Here is a 12,263-nt window from a genome sequence, read left to right on the forward strand (position 1 = left end):
CACGATCCAAGAAGGAGCCTGAGATTATACTAACAAGCAAAGAAGGTGCTCATAATGGGAAGAAGCACTCTCTAAGTCAGGGCCGGGGAACCTGTGGCCCTCCAAATTTTGTTGGACTCCAACTCCCATAAGCCACAGCTGGTAGGGCCAATGGTCTGGGATGATGAAAGCTATAGAGAGCCAGTGTGGTGTAGTGGTTAAGAGTGGTAGATTCGTAATCCGGGGAACTGGGTTCGTGTCTCCGCTCCTCCACATGCAGCTGCTGGGTGACCTTGGGCTAGTCACGCTTCTTGGAAGTCTCTCAGCCTCACTCACCTCACAGAGTGTTTGTTGTGGGGGAGGAAGGGAAAGGAGAATGTTAGCCGCTTTGAGACTCCTTTGGGTAGTGATAAAGCGGGATATCAAATCCAAACTCTTCTTCTTCTCTTCTATAGTCCAACAACACCTGGAGGGCCAAGTTATGCACCTAAACAAACTTCTACATACGACCTATTGTTGTTAATATCAGGTTTATATATGTGATAAAAAAATGAATATTATTAAATTCTTTAAAACAAAACAAATTCATTCCAGTAGCACCTTAAAGACCAACTAAGTCAGTTCTTGGTATGAGCTTTTGTGTGCATGCACACTTCTTCAGATACACATCTGTGTGTATCTGAAGAAGTGTGCATGCACACGAAAGCTCATACCAAGAACTGACTTAGTTGGTCTTTAAGGTGCTACTGGAAGGAATTTGTTTTGTTTTGACTATGGCAGACCAACACGGCTACCTATCTGTAACTGGAACTATGGAAGGCATTAAATTCTTTATCACCGTAACCATCTTCACCAGTGGTACCATCAGAACAGGATTTTGGAGCTGACATCCAGGATTCCACTCAACACAATGAGCAAGGGAGGGGCCCCCCAGATGCAGCAGGACATTTCAAAGTGAAGTAAAACAAAAAAACATCTAAAGAGGGGGCCTTGTAAAGCCATTAAGCCCAGTCTAAAACCACTGAACTGCACCCACTGAAGGTAACAACAAGAACAATAAAAACTTCCAACTTGGGGGAAGGATCCTGAAGTTCATCTCAGTGAATTCCCACAAAAGGCTTACAAAGTCTTATGAATGTGTGAACGCCATGGGGTGGAAGCCCTTTGAAAATGCAACTGCATGGAGGCAACCTGCACCCAGCTAGCCATGACCCAACTTCCCATGATAGTAGAAAACCCACATTTTAGCAGTCTGAGCTAGTGTGGCGAAAAACCACCCGAGCCTATAAAGAAGTTATAATGTACGCATTGGTTCTCCTGAAGCAGAAATATAATTTTAAAAACACTAAAAGACATGCCATACGGAGCAGCCTCCCTATGGTTTCTTTTTCAGGCAGTTGGCAGGTCACAGATGTGGATGTGTGATCCAGCCCTAAGCCTAAATATAATAAAATGCTCTGTGGTGTCACTAAGCTGAGGCCAGTAGTTCTATAATAAGAGTTCCACTCCCTACATTACACTGCCCAGCCTGTGGTCTAGGTACGCCTCCGAAAACTGGTTTTTTTTAACTCCACTCTCCCCCAACTTGATGATAGCAGGACTCTGATAACAATGAGATTTATGGAGGAGATCAAAAGCATAATACTGCCTGAAGGGCTCAGTTATTTCTTTTATAGTGGTAGATAGTTCCCACTGAAGATAAAAGACATGCTCTAAAGACAGAAAAAAGCAATGCCTCTTTGACAATTAGAGAACCACAGGACTGGGAAAGACCAGTAGAATTAAAATAAATACTAATGTTGGAGCAGTCATTTGGTACCTTAGGGTGTATGGGGTATTAGGGGAAGGGTAGTACCTCTGATGGGGGGCATGTCATGGTCCTTTTGGGGTAGTTTGTCTTTGTCTACCTTTGGTCCCCACCCTGCACTCAGCTCTCACGTGTGGCTCTCAGAAGCTGTCAGCATGTGACAGTGGTCATGCCCTGGGAAACAGCTTTGACTGGCCAGTTAAACCAGGTCAGGGTAGTCGATGGGTCTCAAATCCTTGGTGAGTCTTCCCCTGTATGTGAAGACAGGTTCTGATGGATTGAGTGAATGAGACCAATAGTGGGTCCAATGGTCAAGAAGTGTTTTCTCCACATACTGTAGAGAGAAGTGTGGGGGAGATGGGGCTCATCAGCATAGGAAGGTAGCCCATCTAGGAGAAGGAAAACTCTGGTCCTAAACCTTGGCTGCCTTGTGGAAAATCGTTGGGACAAAAAAAAGGCTAAGGAGTAAACACTATACAAATCCAGACTGGAGTCCCTACGACAGTTGGATGCCTCCTTCCAGCAACTCCTGCAGCTAAGCAAAACACATTGTTCTGCTTTCCTTTGGACCACATTAGCAAGGCCGAAATAGGGAGCCCAGGACCTCCACACAAACTGCCAGGCTTGTGTCCCATGGAGGTCACTTCTGGGCTGTTAATGCTGTGGTTTGAGTTCCCCCCCCTGAAGGCACACTCCATTCTCTCTCAAGACAGACAGAAACCATCAACAACATTTGGTACCTTTATAACATACACAACCATCAACAACATTTGGTACCTTTATAACATACACAACATACAACATTGTTGTATCCAGTGCCAGTCATACTCAACCACTGCAATTAATAGACCTGAATAACCAAGGTCCATTAACTTCAATAGGTCTCCCAGCTGATTACTACGGTATGTTAATATTCTGTATGGCTATTTACAATCCAAAGAACAGTATCCACCTCTTTAGAAGTTGTGAGAAAGATTTGTGCACATAGAAAAAGGGTGCAAAAGCTCACGAATCAGCTATCTTCCACTTCACCAAAGCCATTATAATAAAGGTTGAGGTCAGTCATTTTTAATCTTTGGTGGAGCAACCCCATACAGGTTAGTAATTTCCCCAAACAATGCATAAGCATAGCACGTTTTTTGCAACCAGGGTCTATATTGTACGGCATACTGGATCATAAAACAAAACACCCTCTATTTTAATTCTGTGTTCATGTTTCAACATGCAGCCAACAGGTTTTCTGCTAGCCTTTCCCTTTTAGCAATTTGCTTCCTTTCAGAGGACAGTCTATGGTTAAAAACCAACAACATTGTCAAGCCCAAATACAAACTGTAACTTGGATTAACATATGTTCCGTGTATTGATTATTATTATTTAAATAGCCCAAACAAAAGCAAAATAGAACATATGCATTCCCACAGCCACAAGGCATATACCTTCCCTCTTTCATTTTACATGTTGCTGAATAAAAAAAAAGAAAAAAGGAATTACTGCTGCTACCATAGCAACCGCTCAATCACTTCACAATTCTGCTAGTTTAAAAATCACACACGCTATTCCGATACAGAGGGATTCATGAGGCAACATGACATTTCACTATTGTGCTTTTCGCAATGTTTCAAGAGCACAACACGTATCAGAATAAACTGATAGCTGCCTCTGAATTTCAGGAGCCATTTATAACTTTTTATTATCATAGCTCCCTGTCATTTCCTTATGCAAAACGTGCATGAAAACAGATGTAAAGATATTTGAATCGCAAGATAAGAGAAGAGATTACAGGAGACAACCCGTTTCAGAGATGAAGCTGCGACCTGTCAGTCACAAGTCAAAATACTTCTTCTGTGAGGTACTCAAGGGGGGATAAACACTTTGATAAGTGACAGAGGGAGTTGCACTGGATGGGCGTGTGATTAGCTTTAATCACAGAAGAGTCTTCCTGGAAGTCATTGTCACGTTTCAGTTTCAAATAAAGATAATACCTGTAGTGTTTGCAGGACTAGGGGCATATGTTTCCACAGATCATTTTATGCTTGATTTAAGCAAGATTGCTGGAACAACTGCCGCCCTTGTATCATTTGAATATCTGCAATCCTGTGCATACTTGCATAGTAATAAATCCCACTGAGACTTGCTTTGGGGTAAATATGCACAGGCAGGCTTCTATTCCATAGGTACTTTCGCATATAGACCTTAGATTAGCATAGGCTGGTATTCTTGCCACATTATTGTCTAACTTGTGCTTGGCCTTTCCCTTCCCAAAGACCACCTCCATACCCTCCAACATTTCTCCAATGAAAATAGGGACATCCTAGTCAATAATAATAATAATAATAATAATAATAATAATAATAATAATAGTTTTACCCTGCCCATCTGACTGGGTTGCCCCAGCCATTCTGGGGGGTTTCAACATATATAAAACCATCACAAAACATGGAACACTAAAAACTTCCCTATACAGTGCTGCTTTCAGATGAGTTCCAAAGGTAATATAGTTTTACCTATCTTCTTTGCTTGGGGGTCACATAACTCTATACCCTCCAACATTTCTCCAATGAAAGTAAGGACTTCCTAAGGAAATGTGGGACATTCTGGGATCAAATCAAAAACCGAGACAGCTTCTTTTAAATCTTTCCAGGTCATTTGACCAGCATGACTAAACTGCTTCTGGCGCAGCAGAACACTGTGACGGAAGCCAGAACACATGGAAACACCATTTACCTTCTCGCCACAGTGGTACCTATTTATCTACTTGCACTGATGTGTTTTTGAACTGCTAGGTTGGCAGGAGCTGGGACAGAGCAACGGGAGCTCATCTCGTCGCGGGGATTTGAACTGCGGACCTTCCGATCGGCAAGCCCAAGAGGCTCTGTGGTTTGGACCACAGCGCCACTTGCATCCTAGTCTTGGGTCAGTCAAATCAAATTTTTATTAAACGGTCACAGACCAGATTAACTCGTACAGCTAGTCAGCGAAGCATAACACCGGAAAAAACAAAGGACAATTTCAATACAGATTAGGCCATAACAGCAATTTAAAATTAGACAGCATGAATAAAATTAAGTATTTGCCTTCGCCTGCATGTTGACATTGGAAAGCTCTTGTTTCCTGCGCCTAATAGCGGCTACACAGAATTTAGCAACATTGATCGTGATTTCAGGAACCTTATCTTCTACATTGGAGTTCTGGTTCATTTTTAAGCTTTTGTAGAACTGGGGCAATGAAGGTCAGGCGTAGATCCTCGTAATAACTACAGTGCAGCAATACATGCAAACTTGTTTCCACTTCTGATGAGCCACATGGGCAAACACGTGACTCATATGGTTTGCCCTCATATCTGCCTAACAGCAGGGCAAAGGGCAGAACGTTAAATCTGGCCAGGGTAAAGGAGTGTCTGTACTTAGGTATTTGTAAATCAGCCAGATAATTTGTGGGTGAAAACCCTCTCCCAAAGTCTCTAATTGTGGCATGTTTATCCATTTTGCCCATATGACATTGCAGCTCTATGTCCCTAATGCGTTGGAGCACTTGACTTCTGGCTCTCTCATATCCTGCCGCTATCAAGATCTGCGGGGAGAATCCCAAGCTTCTTATCTTTTCAAACAGGGAAGCTTTCCAGGTAGAATGAAAGGTGTCTAAGAGTGTTAAGGGAGCCAAACCGGCCGGGGAAAAAATAAGTTTTAACCAATAGTGTATCTTTAGAATCCACAACCGCGCGTTAACGGGTGGTTGTCCAACTTCTAAGCGGACAGCTATATTAGATACACAAGGGGGGATCCCCAATAAACACCGATAGAATTTTGCTTGAAATGCCTCCATAGGCGCAAAACTTTTAAAACTGCAAACCTGGGATCCATAAGTGAGTTGTGGGAGTATTTTTGCAGCAAAAACCTGGGAGGCCGCCGGAACGTATTTACCCCCTTTCCCATGAAAAAATCTTGTAAGGGCTTTATTGGCCCTTCCTGCGTTGGCAATGGCGTTTTTCATCTGTTGGTGCCACGAGACCCTTTCCTGAAAAGTTATTCCCAGGTATTTGAAAGTTGCTACCTGGTCAATAGCCCAAGAGGCTCTGTGGTTTGGACCACAGCGCCACTTGCACCCCAGTCTTGGGTCAGTAATTGTCTCTAAGCCTAACCTACATCACAGAGTACGAGTATGATGAATATGGGATACAACCTGCTGCTCTCCTGAGTTCCGTGGAGAAAGGTAAGGATTATATATATATATATATATATATATATATATATATATATTAAAAAGGCTCCAAACAAACAGGACAAACTAGACCTGTTATGTGCACATTAATGGTCATTAAAAAAACACAGAACATTTTAATAAATTCTTAAGTATTACTGTATGGAGAATGCAAATAGTATGGTTTTGATAGAACTGATCTAGCAATGCTGGTGGCAAGTCTGGGTCATCTGAACCAAGGGTTCTACCCTTTTTATCAGTATGTGTGAAGGTTGAAATCTCATGGGACTTACATAATAAGACACCGTGACACGACTGTGAATACTTGCTGTTTGTGATACTGTTACTAATTTTCTTTGAGCCGCAATACACAGGCGCATTATACCTTGAAGACGTGTTTTCACAATTATGTGCTATGCTTCAAATTTCCTCGCTTAATTACATCAGCGCAAATAATAATCTCACAGTCTTGTCTCCAGGAGGCACACACTCATTTGTAGAAAAAAAACTCCCTGCTCTGTAACCTTCTAGCACAGACGCCAGTTCAGAAAAGCAATCCCAATGACTTCAGTAAAATCAGAATTGCATCTGGAAAGCTGCTAACCTGTTTAAATGCCCAAGGGTTAATTACTTTTCCCACAAACACCCCAATCCTAAACACATTATCTGGAAGCAAGCGCTATCGATTTCAATAGAATTTACCTCCAGGTAAGTCTGCTAAGGTTGCTGCCTTCGAATTACGTGCTTAGCTATATATGTCAAGGAACAATTCCTTACGTCAGGGAGCCTTCCCTCCGAACACATGAAATAAGACAGGCATATGTCATGACTTGAAGTATGAAGCACAATAAATAAAAGACTGGAACTGCATTTTTAAATGCACAGCTCATGCATACATGTGTAAGTTTGGTGCACGTGTTAAACATATATGTACAAGATGTAGCACAAGTAATCACAGACTTTAATGTTCATGCATTTGCTTGTTTATTTTATGTACATCCCGCTTCTTAAAGGAAATTGAAGTGGTTTACATAAAACATTGAAATATGCTGATAAGTAAAAAATACACTAGTTAAATCCAGCAGAAAACAGATTATCTAATTAAAAGAGGAACAAACCCGTCTTTCCTCCCCACTACAGAGCGTGTTCTCCCTGAAATAAGAGCATGTGTTGCGGTAGGGTCTGCCAAGCCAACCCTCTGTTGCCAGGCAGGTAAAAGTGAGCTGTCCTGGGGCAACAATTGGATGGCCGGGTTGCTGGGGCAAATTGCATGTTGCAATGTGGTGGGTGGGACCAAAGGCTTTAAATATTTGGGCACTCAGCTTTTGCTTTCTCTTTCGCTGAGTGCATCGGATCACCCACCCGCCCGCCCTGAGTTCCGGTTGACCTTGCTATGCCTGTCACGGGGCATCTGCCGTTGGGGCAGGGGCCTAGTAGGAATTTTGTCCATTTGACTGATTGGCTGGTGCCATTTGGTTTTTGCCTACTACTTAGCAATTCGTCACAACTTGTAAGGTTGCAGTTAGGCATTGGTTATAAAAATTGGTGGAGGAGAGGTAAGGATAGGCTGGGCCTGCCCCTCCAATGGTGGTGTGGAAGGGAATTCCGTTAAAGGAATCCAGGGGCTTGCCACGATTTCGTCCAAGCCCTGAAATGGGACCAGGGCCGACAAGCCTTGGGGAGCAGGTTGGGTGAGCGGTGAGGGACTGTCACTCAGTTCAACTGATCCCCAATATTGTTTTCCCTTCACTGGCTTCCGAGGGAGTTCGGAAAGTCTGTTCTGTCCCAGGCGGGGGGGGGGGGGGACAGATAGTCTTAACCAATGCCTAAGCAACCACTCACAGATTATGTATTTTAATAAAGTTGTGGCCAAAATTATGCCAAAAACCTTAAACAAAAATTATGTGTGAATTGTGAATTATTTTGAGGGGTGGCTTGGGGGCCTCGACACGCAATGTATAGAGACTGCATCTCTGCCCACTGTTTGTTTACCAGCTGCATTCTCCCCAAGAACGTCCACCTTGCAAATAAAAAAATGCAGCAAGAACTCTGTATCCCTGATTCTGTAAAAACTCCCTTTAAACCTTGCTTGGGATTAAGTCTCATTTAACCAAACAAGATGTGCTTTTTAGAGTCAATCCTCACTGGAAGCTGTTTGCATGTTTCTCCCACTTTAAATGGTAGCCATTGCCACTGGGACCCTGATCTTTGGAACCAATAATTTCAAATAGCGGCTTATGCTTTTGTCAGGATCAACAGTGAAGGGAGCAGACAGCCGTCTCCCATGCATGTGATAGTCCTAAACCTGGCCAGTCCCCTTTATCTGCTATTCGCCACAACTGCAAGTGATTTTTGAGCATCACATACAGTTTGGCCCTTAGTAAGCATGCGCAGGATAGGACTTCAAAGCTCCCAGATGTGGCTGCTTGTTGTTTCACTGCAATACAAGAAACTCTGGATGTGGAATAGTTGGAAAGCATGTAGGGTTGTGGTGGCTTTCCTTTGGGCAGTCAGAGCCTCCAATATGCCACAGATGCTTTCAGACATCCTTGCAATCCCAGCTGATTATCTGGAGCTCTTGATCCACCTATCACAATGAATTCCTGACTATCAAGAGCACTTTATCTCTTACATATGCAAGGATACAATTGATGGGTCCACTTCCTGTCCCTGTTGAATTTCTCTGCCACTCCTCCTCTCTCACACACACACACTGCTTGGTTTTCAGGCAAGTCATGTTCTAGGTTGCATTGCAATTGAAATAAAGGTTGCTATTCTATTGCGATCTGAGGACAGGTCTTCCGTAACCTAGACAACGTAAGTGTGCATGCTATCGAGTCATTTAGAAGTAAAAATATTACAAGGGATACCTGAACAGTGTAAGAGGAACAGTGGGGATTCCCCTATCTCTTGGAGGGGAATAAACTTCTGTAGAAATGCTAAAAGTGGCTTGCTACATCTTTGTAAAAATAACACCAGAATTTACAATCTGGTGTAATTCATGGAAAGTTCTGGAAAATCTTCATTAGTAAATGATGAACTATCAGTACAGGGTTGTGTTCTGATTTATTTATTTTTTGCCTAGTGATGTGAGTATAATGACTTAGAAATGTGTTATATTTATACTTTAAAAAAAAATAGCAGTTCACAAGCAGGCTCATCTACATATTGGAAGGACAAATACGTCAAATTTAGGTCCCTGCGGATTTTGAGATGAAGCAGAACTTGAGTGAAACCAGGTGGGAATAATCAGACACATCAATTGCTTTGTTCGTCCTAGGGGATTTTGCTCCTGACATACTACAAAGCTAGGAAATCTATTTCTTAAAGGCCACAAAGATTTACTAATGTGGTAGGTGGAATGTGATATTGTATTATGACAGATACAACAGTCTAATAATCAGAATTTTTAAAAGCCCTTAGGATGATTAACACAGTTCACATACGAACATCCGCAAGATCTAGGATCTTATAAAATAACAAATCAAGCATTTTAGATAATGACATGTACTGCAGTCACCTACCTCCCCCATGCCAATCTGCAAAATTTTCAGTCCTGTTGCTTTTTCAAGCTTGTCTTTGTTGTCAGCTGTTAGGAAAATTAAAGAACGGCAGTGTTAAAGGAAAGTTGAGAATGAAAGGGTTTTGCATCATACACTTTCATCACTGCTGAGATGCCAAATGTTTTCCCACATTCATCCACACAGAATCCCTGTCAGTTGGATTATTTCAGTTTTACAGGGATGGGTTGAGGAATCAAAATGTGCTCTCAGCTAATCATTTAAACCATAGCTAAACATTTGAACCTGGACTCAAGTTCTTAGACCAACTGGCTCTAATTGTCACATAGGATTACATAAACCAAGAAACAGAGTTTTCAGCTAATTAATAGGGTTCATATCCTGTCCATCAGATCACCTCAGGTCTGATAACAATATATAAATCATAGAATTTCCACATACAGTTCTATATATAGATATTAGCACTCAAAAGTCATAGAGGCAGACAAATGTTTTCTGCTGGGTCCGAAAGATGGACAGCCAAAACACTTGGCAGAGGATGTTCTTCTGCCAGGGAGCCATTACCAAGAAGGCACCCCCACCATGACCCACAGGGCTTTGCAGCTAATATCAGAGTCCATCCACTTACTGGGTCACATCAACACCATAAATTTAAAGCACATGTCTTCTCCTCAAAATTATTGGTACTGTAGTTGGTAAAGGGTGCTGTGAACGTAGTTCTGCAAGGGAGTAGTTCTACAGCTCCTAGGAGGTTTTTTGGGGGGGAAGCCATATGTTTTAAAATGTGTGCTAAATGTACTTTAAAGATATGGTGTCCTCCTGAGACTTCAGTCCTCATGCAATCAGTTGCTGGACCACATGAGTCTGCTGGTGTTCTTGCATATCTGGTAGATATCAGATAAAGCTGCTGATTTTATACACCAGGGTCAATCATACTGCTGGTCAGGGGTTCTGGTGAGTTTAGATGAAGTGTCCAGCCTGCTCTGTTCTGAATTGCACTCTTCCTAAAGTAACAAGTCTCACACTTGAAAGGCATTCCTGAATGTAGTGTTGCTCTTGGGTCAAGAGGTGATGGCAATGGCCAGCTCTGTATGGTTCATCAATGGCATCCATTCTTAGAGAAGTTAGACCTGGCCACAGCCTTTCAAAACTTAGTTACTTCATTGGATTGTAATCCTGTCTAATGCTCTATTCCAGCATTCAAAAGAGAGGACAAACTGTGTACACCAGTCTCGCCCCTCCTGACTGCAGGCAGGATTCTAAGTTTCTGTCATTGCTGGTTCATCCTTGATCATATTTTATTTTACTTTGTTATTGTGGGATATATCTAGCCTCATATAATCAACATGCTTAACTCAATTCATGAAGGGGTTAAGACCATAGAATAAGCTGTCCTGCCAGGACCCTTGGAAGGGTTACCAAACTCTTTGTTCTCTCCCTTTCCACTGTGAACTCAACCAGTAAAGACATCTAAGCTGGATGCTCCAAGCTTACAATGAATGGCTTTAGCAAGCCATCTTTGTCATTCCATAGAAATAATTTAGAAACATTTACCACTTTGAAACCAAGCTAGGTTTTGCTGCCTGTGTTGTCTATCTGCTGTATGGAAAAGCACATAAATCTGACGTCTGAAGAGTTTGTCAGTAAATTTACCAAACATATGGTCTCTTTCCATACTAAGATAAGTGGAGAGTTTTAAAAGTGACTTAGAAAGGGATATTGTAAAGGTCTAACAACCTGTATTTCCACACTTTACTTTACTACATGTGCTGTGATTTTAAAATCTCTGCTGAGGCTCTCTCACCAAAGAGTACTTGCCCTAAACCTCATCTAGGGAATTCTCCATTTCTAGTATTTATTCTTTTAACCAAATTACAATGCTAAAACCCAACAGTTATATTGCTTTACCCTAATGTAATGTAAGCTACCTTAGGTGATTATTTTGTTATTTTGTATATGTGGGATATACATTTTAATATAAGAAAGGAAGGAAGGAAGGAAGGAAGGAAGGAAGGAAGGAAGGAAAGCAAGCAAGCAAGCAAGCAAGCATATACAGTGGTACCTTGGTTTAAGAACAGCTTAGTTTATGAACAACTTAAATTAAGAACGCTGCATACCCGGAAGTAGGTGTTTTGGTTTGTGAACTTTGCCTTGGAATAAGAACATGTTCCGCTTCCTGTTGAGTGTGTTCCATTTGTAAATTGAGTCCCCCGCTGCTATGGGAAAGCATGCCTTGGTTTAAGGATGCTTTGGTTTAAGAACAGACTTCCAGAATGGATTAAGTTCATAAACCAAGGACCCACTGTATACACCCCACCTCATGTGGAGGCACTTGTTCATTCAATCATACCCTCATTGAAATCTGTTTAGGTCAGAAGACTACTGTCAGCCCCATATTCTTGCAACAAATCACATGGAGGTCTCCGTGCCTAAGGACTGAACTTCATTTAGGTGACAATCTTGTTCATTTCTTTCTGGGGGTGGGGATGGCCCCAGTGTCTAAAGATATGGAATTTGCCATGACAATTCAGCTCTTTGCCCATTTCTACCAGTCTTCTTAATCCCATAAACTTTTGAACACTCCCCTTGCATTCTTGTTCTTGCACTTATTTCTAGTGCTTCAAAAATGTTTTACTCTCTTTGCTTTCAAGCATGCTCAAGAGCTTTCCTGGACTGCAGCCTAGAAGTGTAGATTGATAGATAATTCAATTCAGTATTGCTATTTAGTTATTTATATAGTGCTTCACGCATTCAAAGAC

General features: G+C 41.9%; 1 protein-coding gene across 1 annotated transcript in view; it reads right to left on the reverse strand.

Moving 5' to 3' along the window:
- Positions 1–12,263, reverse strand: part of PTPRN2 (protein tyrosine phosphatase receptor type N2) — a gene marked incomplete at its 5' end in the record, with an annotated part of 436,031 nt that overhangs the window by 265,969 nt on the left and 157,799 nt on the right. The window contains one exon of the mRNA XM_081881778.1: positions 9,508–9,572. Coding sequence (XP_081737904.1) covers positions 9,508–9,572 — 65 coding nt within the window. The remainder of the gene's footprint in view (positions 1–9,507; positions 9,573–12,263) is intronic.

This window comes from Podarcis erhardii (assembly GCF_964252035.2).
Source record: "Podarcis erhardii genome assembly, chromosome: 12".
In the NCBI taxonomy this organism is placed as follows: Eukaryota; Metazoa; Chordata; class Lepidosauria; order Squamata; family Lacertidae; genus Podarcis; species Podarcis erhardii.